The sequence below is a fragment of the Ammospiza nelsoni genome, chromosome 5 (genome assembly GCF_027579445.1).
Source record: "Ammospiza nelsoni isolate bAmmNel1 chromosome 5, bAmmNel1.pri, whole genome shotgun sequence".
Classification (NCBI taxonomy): domain Eukaryota; kingdom Metazoa; phylum Chordata; class Aves; order Passeriformes; family Passerellidae; genus Ammospiza; species Ammospiza nelsoni.
The window spans coordinates 73,464,242-73,485,614 of record NC_080637.1 but is presented as its reverse complement, the minus strand read 5'-3'; the positions used below and the strand labels follow the sequence as shown (position 1 = coordinate 73,485,614).

At 40.4% G+C, this 21,373-nt stretch overlaps 1 protein-coding gene across 3 annotated transcripts in view; it reads right to left on the bottom strand.

Annotated features, from left to right (window-relative positions):
- BCAT1 (branched chain amino acid transaminase 1) overlaps positions 1–21,373 on the bottom strand; it is a 54,376-nt gene that overhangs the window by 30,619 nt on the left and 2,384 nt on the right. The window contains exon 2 of one of the 3 annotated variants that reach the window (XM_059471857.1): positions 8,169–8,219. The exons of 1 other annotated variant lie outside the window; for it this stretch is intronic. In XM_059471857.1, coding sequence (XP_059327840.1) covers positions 8,169–8,219 — 51 coding nt within the window. Of the gene's footprint in view, positions 1–1,630; positions 1,766–8,168; positions 8,220–21,373 lie in introns of those variants that run through there. One more of the 3 variants, XM_059471859.1, reaches the window with a different exon arrangement.

Genomic DNA, 21,373 nt, shown 5'->3' with positions numbered 1-21,373 from the left:
CCTTTAGGCAAGTCAGCTAAAAACTCTATTTGGCCATACAACTGCACTTCACATCTGCAGTGCAGACACACCTGGGATTCAGATTAGAAAGAAGCAATTCCATTTAGGGAAACACAGACTACAATTCCATAACAGCAGAAAGTCCTCTCATATGTCTGTACACAAATATTTCCATAAAACCAGAACTAGGACCATTCTTCACTAATGGCAGTCACAGCTAGTTACCTAATTTGTGTGGTTCAGCATTAACACAAACTGCTTTTCTCAAAGATCTGGCAGCTTGGTTAATGCAATTGCTGATGCTGTGCTGCTCCTTGCCTCACAACCACTGCATTTCTGCACAGCAGCATAAACACAGTGTTCCATTTTTAGAAAGAGTTTGCCTGAGAGAAGGTTTGAGTCTAACACAAGCTGAGGCCTCACACTGGCCTGTGACACAAGACTGGAATAGAGAGGTCTGACATTTCGCCAATAACACATCTTTGCACCAAGATTCAAGACGCTTCTGTCTCCTATTTTGGGAAATATCATTTGTACTTCACATGAAGCAACTGGAACAAAAAATGAGATTTACTGCATCTAACCTTCTCTGAAAGAAGTAGCCATGCCGAAGGAAGAAATGAACTGCAAACCTAAATTTCAGACAGACAAGTTGGAAGTGTTTTGCCTAAGTAGCCTGGCCAGTCACAAACATGTTGAGTGGAGCAGCCAAGAATAGAACCATAATCTCGTATGACCAAGTCCTGAGCAGTTGCAATTAAATCTTCTTACCCTGATTTTAATAAGCTTGCAGACATGCAGGAAAGTGGATTCATGGAATGCAGGCACCCAAAACCTTTTGGAATATAAATTTAAAATGCTTTCATGGTACAGTCTCTATATTGTACAGAGGTTATGGGAACCATTTCAAACACTCAGTTAACCACACCTGACTCTTGCTCAGATTCCATTTCCCTTTCACACTGGCAGACAGAAGGTAAATTAAATATTGCCATGAAATTCAGTGTCTGATTTGCCAATGAAAATGCCACAGTTTGCCATTTCATTCCACTCAGTATTTTCTTAGAAACAGGGACTAAATACAGGATTAAAATAAACCTCTTCCAACTCTCTAAGCTGTTAATTCATGGAAAGTTAGGATATCCTTCCAAAAAGCAAGCAGGAAGGAAAAGAGAATCCTATGGAAAAAAACAACCAACTTAATTCTCTTCCTAAATTGCAGCTTTTATTCAAGTGGCTCAGCAAAGAAAACATTTACTATCAAAACTGGGTACAAGAAATCACAATTACATGAAAACTTAAGAAATCCTGTAAACAGGTATGGACACTATGGATTTTTTAAGTTTTGGAGTCAGTTTATAAATTTTCTTTGATCACTGACTGGTGCTAAGCCTTGCATTTTAAAATCAACTCTTTACCCTGGGAAAAACAAATCGAGAAGATGATACAAGCTAAATACAATCTCCAAAATTCCAGTGCAATTTCAGTGATTTTACAGACACATCTTAAGCTCCTAGTAAAAAAAGATAAAGCATCGCTTTCTTGTGCTATAAATCAACTCAGCCAAACTGCCCCTGGCTGTGTTTTCAGCAGTTTCCTTTTATCTTGGCTAAAAGCTCCTGTTACTCACCCGAAGACAATTAGCTTTATTTGCAAATCCTCCAGCTCCAGATAACCCATCAGTTCCTCTCTTACAGCTCAGAAAATCTATTTGCTAAAAGCCTGCAACTGTTTGAAGAACATTACCCACTTGAAGAGAGACACAGAACCACTTCCCATCGAGCTGACAGTGAAAGGAGCTGCAAAGGGATCCCAAATTCTTTCCTAATAACTGGAATGAGAGCAGCAGATATGTGTCAGCCTGGTGCACCTATTAATAGTAATACTCAAGAGTTTGTGCCATGCCCACGTGGATGTAAAATATCACAGAAACCATTCAGCACTCTTTATTCTGGAACTGGATAAAGTTTTCCTATTGGCAGGTAAAGATGAGGGAATGGATTTGACTGTAAATCACCTGAAATAATTCTGCAGCATACACATGCCTGCTAGGATGCATAACCAGGTTGTATGAAAGTACAGTGATTTAACAGCATTATTACTCACCAATCTTTTTTTAATGCAACATATTACAAAAACCAAATACTTTTGTTACTGTTGACAATAACCCAAAGCAAACATATTCAGCTGAAACCAAATTAAAATCAGAACGACCTTTTCTAAGGCAGTGCCAACCCCACACAAGCTAAATATTTTATGACAATAACAGAGCTGGCCTCTAGCTGGGCATCCCTGATCTAACAGTGGCTACAGCTCTGTACTTCCACAGAGGTGATGCAGAGATGAGCTACCACAGGGGAACTGAGGGGCTTCAGCTGAAGGGGATCAGACACAGGAGAACAGGAATTCTTTATGAGAGCAGCCCAGCTCTGCCATTCAGCAAAGGCACAGAGGCCTCTCCAGGGCTGATGAGAGCCCCACCTCCAAAGCATTTGGATATCCTCACTGTATCCTGTTACACACACACATCCACTGGGATGTTTCTCTTTTACTGCTTCCAGACAGTTTATGTAACAGCAGATTTTCTATACACACATTCCAGGGAGCTACTGCTCATCACAGCATCAAGATGTCACTACTATAACAAATCTTTCCCCATACAATTTAATAGAAAGGAAATGCTCTATCTCACCAAGCAAAATTTAAAATAGAGTGTAATAGAGAATTTTAAATGCCAATGCAGGGCATTCTTCTAATATCCCCCCCTAACACTCACAACCCCTGAAGAATCAACAGCTGCAATGTGACAAAAGGCCTCACTGGGTGCACATGTGCTTTGGCAGGTAAATAATTTACTGATGTCAGCAGAAAATGATAAATTGAGGACAAGCTGTGGAGGAAATAATATATATTTGAAAACCTATAAACCATGTAAATTGCTTTATATTTATTAGCCTTGTGGGTAATATGGTAACTATGCCTGTGTATTTCCTCATTCCAAAAATCCTTGAGTGTTCCTTGATCCATATGCTCTGAGTATGTCAGTAACTTTACCTACTGCTCCTATAAAGTGGAAATAGAGGAAAACTGCTCAGTACTTCCTAAACTCTTCCAGAAGTGGAAATTTAACCCTGTCACACTCCTGTGCAAATGTGATAGTCATTTAGTTTAGACTTTAAGATGATGTTTCAAAAATTGGACTACTCAGTATTTTATACACTTTGATCTTTGCATTTGATGGGAAACAAGAATGATAGATAAAAAAATAATTTTCATCTTTCATTTAAAAAACCCCTAGGATCAGAGAACTGTTTGTTGTTTATCACTGCCAGAAAACTTTTACATACCATATAGTTTGCTAAATTAAAGCTTAAAACTATATATTTTCTCAAAATGGATTGCTCTCTCTCCCAATTCCCAGAGTAAGGAATACTATATCCCACTGTATTTACCACAAATCACAGGCTCACTTAGTATAAAAATGATTATGGCTCACAGTAATGTAAAACTGTCACTGGCAGTCCCTCAATTTGAATCACAAATGGAAATTTGAACCTGCATTGGAAAAAGAATTTCAGTTTCTTCTCGTGTAACGTACACTGGAGCTTTAGATTCTGTGGGAAAATTGTCAGAGATTTTTTGGTAGGAGTTTTTGGGGGGGCTTTATATATGTAGAGTAGAAATAATCTTTATGTTCAGATTTGTACAATACTTAGCACAGCACCACCTAATTCACAGATTAAAAATGTTAGAGCAATGCAAGAAACAAATAAGGCATACATCCCTATGGAAAATTCAGCATATCCAGCACCTCACCTGGCTGGAGGTGAGACAGCCTGGGCTGGAAGCCATGCAGGTGTATCAGCAGAGCACTGCACTTTCCCTAACAAGCCCAAGATGCCCAGAGGGGTCAGGGGATGCAGCACAGCCCTGCTCAAGCAGCTGCCAGGGCTCACAACTCACTGGCCCAGAGCCTGGCAGAAAGCTGTGGGAGCACTCACACATATTCAGAGCGGCACTGTGGCCACATTTCTCTTCACAGACAAAAGCAAGGCAGAACTTCCCAAGGATATTCTGGGATTCACATTCTCTGCACGTCAGAGAAAGGAAAAACAATTCTTGTCTCATTTGTTGTGCCTGTGTTTGCTCACAAGTGGAATGTATTGAGGAAGATTGTTTACCTGAAGGGAATTGGTAACTGGATTCTGGTGTGGTTTGATTCACTGACCAATTGAATCCAGATGTGTGCATCAGGACTATCAGGACAGTCACAAGATGAGTGCAGTGGAGTGCTTGGCAGATTCAGTTTACACGTAATGTAATATAGTACAGAATAATACAGTATAATAAAGTAATTAATTAGCCTTCTGATAAGATGGAGTCCTCATCATCATTCCTCCTGGACATATCACTGATATAGCAGAGGAGTTAAAGAGTTAAACATTTCTCCTTCTGCCACCACAAGCCTTGACATGAGCAACTCAATCCAGGCCCACTTGTAGGCTACAGCTACTCCATTCTGCTCCAATGTGGCAAACCAGCCAGTATTTCCTAGAAATTTCCTAGAAAGTCTGCACCACTTTGGCTCACTAAACAGGCTGTTAAAAAGTAAAACAAAAGTACTGAACTTTGCACCATTACAATGCCAAATTTCCAGAGCTTCAGATCACTGAAAGTCAGAGAAGCATTACAGGAGTAGGTAAAACCTTTTTGAAGTGCTCCATGTATCAATCTCAAAGGCAAAACAAAGACAAATTCCCAGATAAAAGGCTACGTTAAGTCATCTTTCAGGATATGAAAGAAATAAAAGGCATCACAGATGCCTTTAGTTTCTTAACATCAAGTGCTAGGAATTCCAAGTCAGAATTCACACATTAAAAGAAACCAAATCAGAGTTACATATGGAAACAGACTGCTACATTCTCCAAACATTTATTCTGTCTTGTGACAGCACAATGAGCAGAATGAATGCATTAAAGGAACTACCAGATTTTTAGTCATAAAAATTAAGTGCCTTAGACATAATTGTGTGCTGCTGTTTTGTGGTATTACTGGATGCAAGTATAAGAACAAAACCAGATATGTGCATTTCTTGATCCAACTTCCCACAAAACCACTCACTGGCACAAAGGATGACTGTACTCTCCATTACTGGTGTGATATCTCCCTCACAGAGATCCAGTGCTGGCTAGAGACAAAAACTACAACTTAGGTGTGGCCACAAATCACCATCTGCTATTAAATGAACAAAATAATTTAGATAATTATTTATATATTTATAAGTGCATACTACAGTCAAGGCTGTTGTATGCACTTATATAAATATTTATAAGTGCATACAACAGGGAGGGAAGAAAGTTTCAGTCCCATGGAAGGAGCTTGGTAGATAAATTTTGGAGATCTGACACTCTCAGCATAATCACTGCTTCTTAGCTGTTCCACGATCACTGCTCAGAAGGCAACCCTAAATGCCATACATTAAATGTAACTACAAACCTGCCAGGATGAGACTTTTAACTGCAGAACTGAGTCAAACTAAGGTAGCTCAGGGGCAGTGAGGATGCAGGAAATGCCAATTCTGACCTGCTGCTTTTAAAAAAGCATGAGAACAGAGAAAAAGCAGCAGATAGAGGGGCTCAGTGCCTGCCAGAAATTGTGGTAACATTCATGCCTTCCCCCCAGTGTACAGGAACTAACTCCACCTTTGAAAGCCAGGCAGAAACTGCAGCAGAACTCAAAGCAGCTCACCCCACCTAAAAAGCTCAGCACGGCATTCTGAACAGAAATGTCTTCAGAGGGCTAATCTGGCATTCAAATGCTGGAAACAGTATGTTTTATGTAAGCTTTAACCAAAACCATACCCTGTTTTCTGCACTCCCACAATCTTGGATTGCTTAGGTCACTGGCAGAAAATTGCAGCTTTGCTCAACCCCATGGGTCAGCTTCATGCCTTTGAAATATTATTAGCTATAGTTTCTGAAATTGTAACCCCATAACTGTCTGCCACAAAAATGTTTGAGAAGATCCCTAGAATGAATCCAGGCTGTTTTATTTTCATTTTGTGTTGCTGTTTTTTTTTTCTTAATTTATGAAGTTTTTCCTTCTTAATTTTACCAAGAAGTTGAAGAGGCTGAAAAATAATTATTATAATGCATGATACTGCAACCAGGACATATCTTCTCACCTTAACTTTCATACCCACGCTTCCCACAGTACAGTATTTTCTAGAAACCTCCAGATTTCTACAAAAGTCTCAGCTCACCTTCAGAAACAGAGCCATAAGGCAAGAATGAAGTCCCACAAATTAGACTTCAGCCTGAGCCAGCTGCTTTCTCCTAGCATTATTCCCTCTATGACCATCTGTCCCACCTGTTAATGTGTTTTTCCCCTCACCCACCATCTCTACTACCATGATCTACCATTCTGGCTGACACACAAATATCAGTGCAAAGGAAGCTGGACTAAATCCAGCTTTGTGCCACTTGGTATTTGGAGCTTTGGTAAGGCACCTGCTTGACTGCTGGTATAATTAAATCTGCCTTAAGCGTGCTTTAGTTCATGCCAAGTTCACCTGTGAGCCAAACACAAGAGTTTGTTGTCCTTCCTCACACTGCCTCAATGAGTGAAAGTTTGGGTCAGTTTGGTTACACAAGGGTCTCCTCCTGTACAGCAATTCTTGTTTGCAAATATCCATGCACATTTTGCTGAATGAATCTACTGAGATCTGTTTGTTGAAGGTGAATCCACAAAACAGCCCCTGCACTCCAGACTTGTGAGTTCTTGTGGTTTCAAAACGGGCTGCATTCCTGACTTTGTCAGCATTTTTTAAAACAGACCTTCAGGCTGAAAAGTCATCCTGAATTTTCCTCCTTGGGCAGAAGTGCCAGAGAGACACAACACGAAGAAATGAGGAAGAGAAGAACTGGGAAGGGCTGAGAATGAGGAAATACAAATTAAATGGCATGTTGCTACACAGTGAAATTCTGCAGTCATGGACTATCAAGAATTCCTTGCTGTTTTCAATGAGATTAACATCAGAATAAACCTTACCAAAGCTATTTTTAATAAATAAATTAATTAAATTGTATATTATATTATATTATATTATATTATATCATATTATATCATATTATATCATATTATATCATATTATATCATATTATATCATATTATATTTTTTATGGTTTTATTTTATAATATAGTTTTATTTTAGACTATTCTATTCTAATAATATATGATAATATAAACACTATCAAAGTATATATAATATATTACATACAATTATATATATTAAATATAAATATAAAATTATATATTATATCATACATATTATATGCATATATTATATCTATAATATAAATATTATCATATCAAATAATATTAAATGTATTATATTTGATAATATAAATACTATCAAATATTTATTGCAGCATTAATTTTTCATATCTGTTTAGAGCCTGACAACTGAAGGGGAAATAATTACTTAAGCATAGCTCTGAAGACTGCACAGCTGTGGCAGTGCCCAAAAAAGTCAGGAAGAACACAACACTTACAAAGCACATCATCAAAATTTCATCTCATGTACTGCTGACAATAGTCAGAAATAACAGGAACGGAACTGCTGAAAAATCATGAGTTTTTCTGAGTACTGCTTTTGCATTTCTGCAAAACATAAATAAGGCTTTTTTGAAGACTGTAAATCAGGGAATAAGAGAAAAGGAATTACAGATGTGTGACATAAAGAATAAAGGCAAAGGACTTAGAAAAGGCAGGAAAAAGGAAATTAGGACAGATGCAGAATTCAAAGGAGCACATGCTGACAGGCTCTGCACTTCCAACAGAAAACTGGAAACTGACATCTGTACCCATACAGTTTTAAAATGAGCTCTTAGTTCCTAGCACTGCATCCAGGAAGGAGACAGAGGAAAAGAATGGTATCTTAACTGAGCTCATTTCTAGGCATAAGATTAAAATAAAAAGAGAGGGATGCAATTTCACATCAGCTCCTGGCAGCTGCTCAGCATTCCTGACTGTCCCAGCCTGGTTTGTTATGGAGTGCTGATAATGTTCCCAAGCTGCAGAGCTTTGGAGCCCTTCTGTGATCCTCAGCTCTACAGCTTTGGGATCCAATGGAAACCCCCTTTTTTATGAAGGCCATTGAAACATACCTTGAAAGATTCAGTCATTTGCTTTCCTGCTTCTCCCGAGAGTCCTCCACCCTACGAAAAACAAACCCAGAGCAAATCAAATCCAGTGCACAGTGCAGGAAAGGTGATACACATTCACTTCATTCATTTCAGACTGTACTGAATCAGCAGGCTTTGCATCAGTAAATGTATTGGCAAGAACTCTGTGGTGAGTTCTTAGCACAACTTTCCATCTTCTGGGCTCTCAGTTTTACTTCAGTTCCTTTATTTTGTGCAACTGCACTTCAAGGCTTCATATATGAGACAAATATATACACACGTAATACCCTAGATTAGATCATTACTCTGTAGTGTAGAAGGTTATGGACAACATCATGAGTTTTTCATTCAGAGCTGAATAAATAAACTGAGTTTTTACTCAGGTTTCTCTACTAAAGTAACCAACTAACAGGTTTGCTTTTGCCTTTTATAAGAGAAGGTTGAGTAGGCAGAATGGAAGAAAAAAGAAAGAACTGGTTTTGTTAAATCCTTCATTAACCAAAGAGAGTAATAAGGAGAGTAATAATTTTGCATAATCTGCACTGTTGAACTTCAGGTTTCTGCAAAGAAACTGGGAGGGGAAAGAAGACAAAAAAAAAAAGAGTGCTAGTTCCAGACATCCTTCTGTTCAACAACAGACAGGGGGAAGCCATCTACCTAAAAATAAGATTCCCATTTCCCACAGCATCACCTCAGCATCTCTGTGGGCCCTCCTGCAGTGCCCGCACCTTCCCTGCAGTTACAGCACGGAACAAAGGAGACAAAGCCACAACAAGGTTCCTTGTTACCCAGCAGCCTTCAAGAAGGAGCTGAAAAGGTGAAGTGGGTGCAGAGGCCTGGGAGGGGGAAGGAGGACCAGGAGCAAGAGGCTGGGGTGATGGGCCATGAAGGAGGATGGCTGGGATGATGGCTTTAGGGAGCACAACTGGAAGGATGGAGAGGACTTGCTTGCTGCATCTCAGGTGAGAGCTCCCAGTCCAGATGGGAAAGCCCCAGATCAAACGTACAATCCCCTGATGGAAAGAAGATGAAAAGAAAACCTTTCATGGTCAGCCTGTGAGATCCCAACCCTCACTCCCAGGGAGGGCTGGGGCAGGTGGATGGCAGTGTCAGCAACATAGCAGCCACCAAACTGTGGGGTCAGGGCTGGCACCACATGGATCACAGGCTTACACAGAGGGCAAATAACATGATTCTTTTCCCTTTTTACAGATCTTGGAAATATGGTAAACAGACAAAAAATGAAAAGAAAAAAGAAGCAGTATTTTCAGTGGACCTTCCACAGATCATCGCCTTGCTACCAGCAAAAAAAAAAAGGCAAAGTCCCAGCCACAGCAGATCTCACTTCCTCTCCCCTTCCCCCCAGGGAGCCCCCCACATCCCTCCTGCTGCCTCTTCTCAGCTTTAACCCTACTGTTCCTCTTTTTTTTGTAATTCTCTACAGCAAGGCAGGCAATTGTGGCTACAGGACCCTTCCTATGCACTAAAAGAGAATGGGCCAAGAGAGATCACAAATCTCTTTACAATATCCCAGAATGCTTTATCCTTCATTAAAAATATGTTTTATTTGCCTTAGAGCTGAGGGTTTTCTACTCCAGAAAGATAACACTTTGGCAGAGTGGCAGACCCAAGCAGGACTAAAGTGTCACCCAAAGCCAAGGACACTGTACAGTAACAGCTCCTTGCTTTACCTGTAATTTTTCAAACACTTCCAAACCCACTGGTAAAATCCTAGAAATCCTTTCTGACACCATCAGCAGACAGCAGTGAAGCATTCCACAGATGAATGGAGGCATCTGATTTTTCTCTGCACTGCAATGAATGAGGATGGAGAACCTGCTGGTTCCCAGCTAACAGGATCGGAACTGCCAGCTCTGGAAGAAAAATACCCTAATGCCATCATCCCACCTCTGGAAAAAAAATATCTCAGAGAGCTCCAGCTCCACTGCTGGCTCTTGTCTAACTTCCAGCATGCCAAGCTGGATTTGCTAATAATAATTACTGGTGACAGCAAATACTGACAAGTACTTAACCACTATGCTTCATTTTCTTCCTGTTGCTGCTCCATGGAGTTGCCCTAAAGCAAGAGCTGGCATCAGCACAGAGGACTGGAGTGAGCTGGATACAGCTTAATATTCTCTTTCATGATCTTTCTTAAAGATACCAAGGCTGCATGTGAATTTGGAGTGCAGACCACCTACAGAACAGCCCCTGGGGCTCCATCACGTGTCTCTTCAGTTCAACATTACCACTGAACCCAGTGAAGTCTCCAGCCCCATTTTGGGCACATGCCATGGGGCCAATCCTGCTCTCCATGAAGTCATTATTAATTTTTACAGATTGAACTCATATTTAAAGCAAGTAGCTAACTGCCTTTGTTAACACACTGAAATTAAACTGAGTTAATCCCTCAGCACTAGAAAGAAATACCACAATTACTTTCTAATTAACAGAGTCATATTTTAATGGCTCCATGGCCTACAAATCTGAAACATGTTGCTAAGTTCAATATGGAAAATTGCTCCCCGGTTTAGTGCCAATGTTGCCAAGAGAGATATTCCAAACACAAATGTGCCCTTTATGTTTAATAGCATGGTAGATTTAAACCTGCCCCCATTAAAACACTGATGTTATCCTAAAGACACACTTGAGCCACTAGGTGAACAACTTCTCAAAAGTCACTCAAGAGTGTCTCAAGTAGCTGTACAATCACACAAGCATAACATTATTTCCTATGTTGTGCTGCAGAGAGATCAGTGTTTTCTCTGTGATGTATATAACAGGAAATAGATGAGTATTTCAAAGGTTTCCTTTGAAAATACTGAAAACACACATTGATTTTAACATTACTGAGGTGTAAAAATCTTACAATAGATTAAACTTGGTTGGAAAATAGGATTTATATGTAATTTCATCACTGTGAAACACCACTGAAATAAAGACGTGCTGGGCAGTAATTCTGTTATTACTTTAACTGAGGATCTCAATGCTCTAATGACCATTACTAATCCTTTAGCATTGACAGAGTAACCCCATTGCACTCAGCTGGATAACAGTGCTCCTCACATCAGCACTTAGCTCCAACCTAACTCTTCCACAAGGCACAGGAAAAGCCTCAGTGGCTATTTGTGCATGGAACACTGCACTTGTGGGCAATCTTGGGCTAAACAGTTGTCACCTGTCTTCTGCTAGAGCTGTCCCAAACCTGGACATCCAGCTGCTGCACTTGGTGCTCAGACTGCCTTGGACATTCACATCTACATCTCCTGGTACCATGGTGCTGCAGTCCATGCTCTCCCTGGTGCCTTTAGCACACCTCCTCTCCTTTTGTGCAGTCAGATCACTCAGCCTCCTGCTACAAAACCAGGCTCATCTCCTCCCTAAACCCTCCAGGCTTCCTACACTGCCCGAGTGTGCCTCAGCTGCTCCTGTGCCTTCACTGTGGTATTTTCATGGTCCCCCATCGTAGGGAGGAAAGAGTCTGACTCCATGTTCTTAGAAGGCTAATTTAGTATTTTATGTTCCTATATTATATTAAAGAACACTATAGTAGAACTACACTAAGTTTTACTTCAGGCTACTAAGTGTCTAAGAAATATTTCATGCTCTAATTTGCACTGGAAGGATGATGAAATGAGAGCCCTTGCCAGGCTGCAGGAACACAGCAGATCAATAAATCCAATCCAGGACTCACACTGGCACAGGAAAGCCACATGAGGTGTGTGGTGACAGGTATCCTGTCACTCACAGCCACACAAAGCAGAACTGCCCCCCTGCTCCAAGGTAAAACACAATCCAATGTGCACAAATGCCAAATATTCTGTATTGCGACAGCCAGGCAAGAACACTGCCGTGACTTCAAAACAGCTTTGATCTGTCCCTAGGAAACAGTAATACAATTTGGCAGCCACATCACATAAAAGATGAATTTGCAGAAAAAAATCCACTAACAATGTTCACAGCTAAACAAAAAAACAAAACAAAACAAAAACAAAACACAACAACAAAAAAAAAACCCACACGAAGTCAGAGAAAATTTGCTAATTTTGTGATATCATATTGAAAAGTGATAGCATATTATTTTTACTATCAACTAGAGTTTATTTTATTTATTATTTTAGTTAGTTATTACTTATTTTAATTTTTTATTTTTAATTTCCTTTTATTTTTTATTTTATTTATTTATTAAATCTTGTGAAAGATTCCCACAGTTTAAGAAACTCATTTATGGAAGCCAAGAGCCATAAAAGCACTTCAATCCTGTCCCTATACTGCAGGTATGTGAACACGAACATATCCAACACGTCTGAACCACAGTGCTAATTGTGGCACACAATTTACAAAGCTAATTTCTGCACTTCCAATACATTTTTCAGACTGTTCCTCCTCACACAGATCCTCCCTGATGCCCTGTCAGCCTGGCATTGTCACCTCTCTGTAGATGCCTGTCCAACCTTGGGCTGGCATTAATGTTAGTTAAACAGAGGCTGTGCAATGACAGCACACAACAAACACAAGGCAACTAGTGTAGCAGAAAACCAGGGCTTCCACACTACTTAATAATCATTTTGCCTCACAGTGAGGGCATTGGGGCACAGAAAATACAAAGTTTTATGTACAAGACAGCTGCATTGTATGAAATAAGGGCTGAATTGAAATAGATTGTAATTAAATTAGTCTGAAAAACTGTGCAGGCACTTATCTCTGACTTGAGCAGTTCATTGGCTTTAATTTAAACCAGTTTAATTGATTTGAATAAAACTTAAATATGCTCCTCTTAAAACAAGCATCACTGTTTTTATGAGGCTTAAATAAAAGACAATTCAGATTACATGAGCACAACTTGCTGGTTAGAAAAGCCTTGGAACAGAGATCATCAAGAAGCAGAAATATTCAGTTAGTCCACCCCAGATTCACGTCTAATAACATTTACAGCTGAATCACATCTGTAAAAGCAGACAAACTTGGTTCCACAAGAGCAAATAAATGCAGAACAGTGTTTGCAAAGTAAAGCCATTACAAGCAGCACTCTGGTGAGAAACCTCTTCTAGAACTAATGTCAATTTTTTGACTCAGTGCTTAAATGAGTATTTGAGTAAGCTCAGTAATGTCTGAACTGGTGCAGAAGAAAGCTTGTCTCAGTTCACTTGAAATACAGCAAGGCTAGGGAAAGTGAAGGATATCTACTCCTGAAGTCCAAAAACAACATGGGCTTGATAAAGCTGAACTATCAAGAACACTAAAGGAAAAAAAGAGACCAGCAGAAGCACAAAACAAATTAATTTGCTGAAACTAACCCTAAGGAGAACCTGACCAGGGATCCATTCAGCTTCAGGCTGAATTTATTTTGTCACATATTTCAGAAAAATTTACAGTTTGAGCTGTGAATTGAGTCTGAAGTGTGATCCCTCCCAGGTGAAAATCCCTGACAGCCTCCCAGCAGTCCCATCTACCACAGGACATAAAGCAGCTGTAATCTGTGTGCTGCCCCTTTATTCAATACTCACTTGGCTCTAATACATTTCCTGCACATCCAGACAATTCTCTTTCCTATTTTCTTAGCAGAAACAGGCAGGGACTCTAAAGCAACCCTCTTCACCAATGACCCCCAGGAGGTGTGTGCTTTAACACTGATATTAAAGGCACTGCTCACACTGCTCCTGATTGTTTTCCTCCCTGTGACCCTTCTGCTGCTCTGTCACTCCCCAGTGCCATTTCCTCTGTCTTCACAGTTTACTGCCCTCCTGATTTGGGAAAACAGCCTGGTACAATGAGGGGAAGAGGCAGATGACCTCATGGAGCTCTTCCATCTCTAACTCCTGTGAGCAGTGCTCTAAGTGACTCTTTTGTTGGTTTGTTTGTCTCGTCTAGCATTAATTAGGTTTTTAACAAATGCATTGTTTGCTAGAATGGCATGAAGGAAAACATGTTAAAGCAACCAGCTGGATCTAGCTGACCTAAAAATATACCTGCCTGTTTTCTAACTAGACAGTGTCTCATGGCTGTATGATACAGTGATTGCTCAAACAAAATGAATTAAATTCTGAAAGACACCACAGTTTTCTTGTGTTTAGGCCCAGTTCTTTGAAAGGAGATCTTCTGCATCAAACTGGCAAAAAGAAACGCCATAAATGCTACTGCATGCCTTCCCCTAACACTGTAGCAGGGCTTTGCTCTTTACCACGAGCTTGTGCTCATTATGTTTTCTCTAACATTTCCCTTTCCTCATGTGTTCTAAAAGCCAGGTAGTAAATCAGCATTTTAAGAATTTATAGTAAAATTAGGCAGGATGCATTTTTAACTGCACTGTTATTCCAGAAAAGATGAGCCTATGCACAATAAACACTAATTTGTTTCTTTTCCTTGAAGATTCAGTTATACTGGCTATATTTTTTATTCTGAGACAGCTGCACAGAAAAGTGACAGATCTGATTTAAAGATGCATAAAACGTAGCTTGCAATTTATTTGTGAAATTGCCTGAAACTCCACACAGATTCTGCAGCTGATGACCAAGGCAATTGGCTTTATGCAATTACCAAATGAAAATATAAATAACACGAAAACATAGAGAGCAAAAACAAATCAAATCATTGTCTGAGGAGTTACTGAGGGCTTAGAACTGGGAGCAAACAATTTAGTGTGGGAGACCGAAGCTTCTTCAGTGATTATTCTTGCAAATAAATCACTAGAAATTGCTGGGGGGGGGGGAAAAACCCAACCAAACCACAGCAGAGACAGTGATGGATTCCAAAATGAGAACTGACATGGCTAAAGAAAAAAGCTAGCAGACAAAAACCTGTTTTTAAGGACACAGCCCACAAGTGCAGCAGCAGCAGGAGGAGCACGAGGCCAGCCCTGAATCACTGGCCTGTGTCAGGGGTCACTTGGAGCTATTCTCAGAGTGCTCAGACTGTGTTCCATTTAAGCCCATTCTGCCCTGGAATAAAGGTTTACATAAGACACTGAGGAAAGATGAATGGCACACTGAACACAAAGGCTCTGTGGAGGAAGAGAACAGAAGAGCTTTTGGAGGAAGGAGGAGTTACTTTTTCCACCATAAGTGCTGTGTAAGTGCCACTAGAGATGACAGAACTGTGACTGACACAGCAGGCTCAATGCAGTGCACATGTGTGGCTGCTGGTGTGCACAGGGCTGACACCACATCTAGCCCTGGTGACTCTGCATGGCCTATTTAATCACAGCCCATCACCAAATGCCACTGCTGGAAAGCACAAGGAGCACGACTGTGCAGTGTGCTGGCTGTGGCTCCTGTCCCTGCTTCCCAAGAGGCTGCTGTGCCCCTGCAGTGCCCAGCAGATGAGGCTGATAAGGCATGGCAGCAGCTATCTAAGCCATCTGAATGGGCTCAGACCACTGCTCAGAGTGCTCCTATAAATGTGTTTCTCTGCTGTTGTTTCTCTCCAATGTCTGAGCAAAGCCCATTTCCCTGCTTGCAGGCACAACCCTGCACACCCGGATGTGGGCTCTGCCTGGACCATGCTGCAGCAGGACCCTGACTCCAGTTTCAGGGCTCACAGTGATTCTCTTGTTCAGAGATGCAGTGAAGTTATCCTGTATCTCTTTAATCAGGTCATTGCCCCAGTCTAGACCAATTTTGGGAGAAATCAAGCTTTTAACAAACACACTGTTTGCTAGAATGGCATGAAGGAAAACATGTTAAAGAAATCAGCTGACTTACAAAAATATACCTGCCTGTTTTCTAAATAGACAGTGTCTCATGGCTGTATGATACACTGATTGCTCAAAATAAATTAAATTCTGAAAGACGCCACAGTTTTCTTGTGTTTAGGCCCAATTCTTTGATATGAGATCTTCTGCATCGAACTGCCAACAAGAAAGGCCATAAATGCTACTGCATGCCTTCCCCTACCACTGTAGCAGGGCTTTGCTCTTTACCACAAGCTTGTGTCATTATGTTTTCTCTAACATTTCCCCTTTCCTCATGTATTCTAAAAGCCTTTTCCCTAACATTCCCTAACATTCCCTAACATCACAAACATCTAAAAGCCTTTTCTCTAACATTTCCCCTTTCCTCATGTATTCTAAATCAGCATTTTAAGAATTTATAGTAAAATTAGGCAGGATGTATTTTTAACTGCACTGTTAGGCCAGAAGGACAGCAAGAAATATTGCAAAGATTTCTTTACAGAAATACTGCAAATACTGTGTTCTCCTGGATTCTGATGGTGGGCTTGAAACTGCTTGTTCCAGATTAAGAATGAAGACCTTCATTATTTATAAGCTTCAAAGGAATCTTCTCACTGTAAGCCTGGCTCTACAGTCCCAACAGCCAGGTGAAAGAAGGCAGAAATATTTATTTCTTCTACAAACAGGAAACTGAGGCACGGATTGTCCCACTGGCACACTTCACCCTGCTCAGCAGCTGCTTCAGGGAATCTGCTGGGGTGCCAGAACAGGGTCTGCACAGCTCCCCAGGAACTAAAACAACAAATCTGTCACTGTCATATTTTCGGGAAAAATCTTTTTGCCCAGGATTCTTCTCCTGGGAAGCTGAGAAGCCTCAAGAAAAAAAGAAAAATTATTTGATTTGCTTCTCCTGTATTTTGCTCCTTCGGAATGTGGTTGGAGATTGTTTATCCAACAGGTGGTTGTTTCATTGGTTTCATGTGAATTGATTTAACTTAATGGTCAATCAGTGGTAAGCTGTGTCAGGGCTCTGGAAGGAGTCACAGTTTTCATTATTATCTTTTTAACTTTGTGTCTGTATCCTTTCTGTACTCTTTAGTGTAGTTTAGTATAGCATTAAAATAATAAAGTAGCCTTCTAAGAAAATGGACTCAGATTCATCATTCCTCCCTTTCTCTGGTGGTCCCAGAAAATACAAGATCAAATCCATCCCAGCTCTTCTCAAGAAAGACCAGGTGCAAATGACTGATTTACAATAGGTTTGGCTGTTCACTGCTCACAGCTGTAACCTATTCCAGTTCTTGCCGAACAGCACACAGGTGGTGGCTGCAGAACTCCTGCCCACACCAGCTCCAGCAGGGTTCAGGCCTGCCATAATTGGCTTGAAGCAATGGGAGAGCTCTCCAAAGCCTGCCTAATGTGTGATGTGTGTTTTGCTGTGTGCTCAAACACTGCCCTGGTCTGTTTCAAGTGGACACAGTTCAACAAAGCAGAAAGGAAACTGAAGCTTTCCTCTTGATGTAAAGGGCACTAGGAGCAGAGCTAAGCCAAAGGGAAGAACCTGGGGATCTGTCTGAGGACAGCATCTAGAATAATGTTCTTGTTCCAATAACAGAGAGGGAGCATAACATGATAGATGCTTACTAACAAGCCAGGAAAAGCTGGGCACAACTACAGCATCACTGCAGTGTCACACACTGCTCTCTTCAATGTGGTACAATAACAAGATAACACCGAGAAACTGTTTTTCTTCATATCATCTGCTAAAAGAGGTAAAACATTCCAAGCTGGTGACAGAACCAGATATCCCACCCATTTAATACGTATTCAACTGTGAAACAACTGTATGAGAGGGAAAAATAATGGATTATAAAACTGCAAAATTCTGGAGCTGTATTAACCTTATCCTGTGTGTCCTTTATAAATAACATGAGCAAGTCCTTCATCTGAAATCCCCTATCATTTGCTGACAGTGCCCAGAGCAAACTGGAGGCTGCCCAGGGAATTTGAGAGCAAAATATCTCTCAGCACATGAAAAGTGGCCTTGGAAGAAAAGGGCGAGCACAGATGAGATATTTGTAAAGTGTCAGCACTAAGCACACACAGAGCACACAAAATGCAGAGAGGAGCTTTGCCCACACCATAGCCTGGTTAAAGCTATAAAAAACATAAATCAGGAGTGATGCAGTCTCTGTTAGAAAAATGACAGCTTTGAACTGGTAAGAAATGGAAATGAAGATAATAAACTGGCCTATGACAAGTACTCTAGGCTTGTCCTCCTACAATTCAACACCTGTATCAATGATCAAACAGTCCTGCTCAGCTCCACAAATCTCAACTGACAAATGACTCACTTATAACATGAGCAAAGGGTCTGGGAGGCTTCGGTGCACGTGAACAATGTTTTTCACATTTCAGAAGGTATGAAGCTAATCTTGAGCCCCTTAAAAGCTTAGAATTGCATCTGAAAAAATATTCATTTCATATGTATGCTCTAAGAAATATTTTGCCCAATTAACATGACGAAAACATTGCTGGCTACAGCACACCACCTCAATAGAAAATTCAAAAGAAAACAAGTGTAAATGCCAGTTTTCAGCTTAGTGAACAATCAGAAAGGAATGCTGTTACTGAACTTCTATCTTCAGGTGTCAAGAAGAGAATCAAATTGTAAATGCCAAAAATGGTCTTTCAAAAACTGTCAAAAGATAAAGGATAATATTAAAAACACCAATGACATACTCAAGATGTATAAATGCCTCAAATACATGAGCATGTCAATAGAATTATGGTTTTTTTCTGCATGCATGTACACATGCATCTGTGGCAAAACTGTGCCTGTGTAGCCATTACATGTAGTAACACCTTGTGCTAAGGCTATTTCTTCATTTTTTCTATATTTACCCTCTATTTTTCAGGCAATACTTTCCAGCAATTAGGAAGAGGTTTGTCAAATTTTAAGCAGGCATTGCCACAGGGCAGAATTCAGGACTGCGATATTGATAATTCAATAATAAATCTTCATGTTCTGTTCTCAAAAAATAATCATGTTACTCTGAACTATAATTGTATAAAGACAGTTTATAACAAACAAACTGTAAACTATGGAGCCTGTTAAAAAATACTTAAACTTCCCTTCATCCAGGATCAAAAACTTAGCCTCTCCACCAGTTTCTTCAAACTTTAAAACCAGGGAAGTAAAACCTGTATCGTGCATCTGCTAAGAAATTTACATAGCAATTGACCTGGCAGCTATGTTGACAGTAACTTCATAGTAAATGCTAACACTTGAAGATTCTTTTCCATAGTTGTTTGATTAAGAATTTCCTTTATTTTAATAGAGGTTGAGAAACTCTACATCAAAAGAAACTGTACTGTTACTGCTGATTTTAGGTGGACTACCTATAATTTTTAATTAATTGCATGATGATAAGCAATTGTATCACTTTATAAGAGTAGAATATACAATTTTGTGTGGTAACCTTATAGACTGTATTTCAGATGCAGCAATTTCAAGTTCACATTCCTGAAAATCAAAAATATCTCCTTTTATTCAGTGCTTTATAGTTTTACAGCTTACACTCTTCTGTTAAGCACATGGATTTCCTCAAGATAATAAAGAAAATAACACTGCTATACTGACATGTTAAGAATATACCTTCTGCAAAGCAATCTGCCTACAGTGGTGCTTTTTAACACCACCCTTACACAGACTTCTATGTGCTGTTAAAAGCCAAGCATTCAGGGCTCTGGACAAATATCTGAAGGTCCACACCACTGGGTGTATTAAAAAAACTAAGACTGCATTTTAAAAAATTTAGTTTCTAAGCTTTTTTTCAGGACCACAGGAAAACCTAGGCTGTAAGGAACCTGAGGGTGTCTTTAATTCAACCTCCTGCTCAAAGCAGGGCAGGCTCTGAGCTCAGGCCAGGTTCTTAAGCTTGACCCAGCTGGGTCTTGAGAGCTGCCAAGGGTGCAAACTGCACAGTCTCCCTCGGTAACTCACTTCCCAGTTGTGCTTGTGGAGACAGCTTTTTCCTTATACCCCATGTGAACTTCTCCTGTTTCAGCTTATGCCATAATCTCTTGCCCTCCTGCCACACAGCCCTGCTGAGCCTGGCCCCACCTCCATCATCTTCCTCTAGACTGTGGAAGGCTGCTTCAGCACCCCAGAGCCGGCTCCAGACTGAACACACTCTGTTCTTTCAAACTGAGTGCTAAAGGTTTAAAAAACTCCATTTTCAGTAAGAGTAATGTGAATTCAAACATTTATTACAGAGATGATGACTCTTAACCCAACAGTCTAAACGAAATTAAACAAGTGGACATGATGTCTCTGAATCCTAGTGGGAATTATTCCGATCAGAACCTCGTGGAATTAAACCCTGTTTGTATACCAGGCAAAACATTTTTCTGTGCTTGCTAGAAATGTTTTCATTAATGTGGTGTGTGATATGCTCTAACAGACACACTGAATTAGCAGGAGCTGTGTACCTGCAGAGAAGTTACATGCTGCCCTTCATTAATGTTTCAGGTATATTCTAAAATAGAATCCAAAACACACCGCAGACCTCAAGGGAAAAAGTTAATGAGCAACTCTGTTGGAATGACATTATGACATTAGTTTCCAAAAGATGCACAAAAAGCCCCAGATGGACCAAGATGCACAAAAAGCCCCAGATGGACCAAGATGCAAAAGAAGCCCCAGATGGACCAAGATGCAAAAGAAGCCCCAGATGGATAACACTTACTGATCATTTTTAAAGATAGTTCCAACTATTCTCATGTTAAGTTTTGGGTGCTGTGATGTACACACAAAGGGTGCTTTCCATAAGTGCAACACTGGATTTTGCTCTGCAACAGCATATGGCAATACTTCCTAAATTGCCCTTCTGCAACAGGTGCTCTGTTTTATGATGTAATTTTACCTGGACCTTTAATGTGTAAAGCCATAAAATAATGAGGTTGTTTCCAAGGTAAATGGGGCCACCCATTGACTTCATCCTGTTTTAGATTGGGAGGCATCAAGGTGCAAACATGGAAATGACCACAAAGATGGTATATTAGGGTGACATACTATTGGATTTATGCTCAACCACCACCTACAGCCAGGCTTTTAAGATGCAGTTTGGGCTCCACTGCAGCCATGGTTGCATGTGGGTAGCCACAATTGATTAGCAAAAGCCACAATCAGTGCTGAGTGCCTGGAGCTCCCAGAGCTGCCTCTGTGAGACGAGCCTCCCCAGCAGCACAGAGACCGTGGTGTGTCACTGTGGGGATGTGAACGTGCCAGTCCCCACATCTGTGGCCTGAGAAGGCTGATTGTGCAAATTTCACTGGGAGAATTTACAGCCTGGCTCCATCATTCTGACACTGAAGGTCCTGCCCTCAAACCCACTGGTAATTTTCAGCATTATACATTCAGCTGTGATTATTAATTTAAGAAAATGGCATAACACAGGGAAGCAATGAAAATGTCTGTTTCAATACTTTACCAGGTCTCCTAATTTGTTCTAAA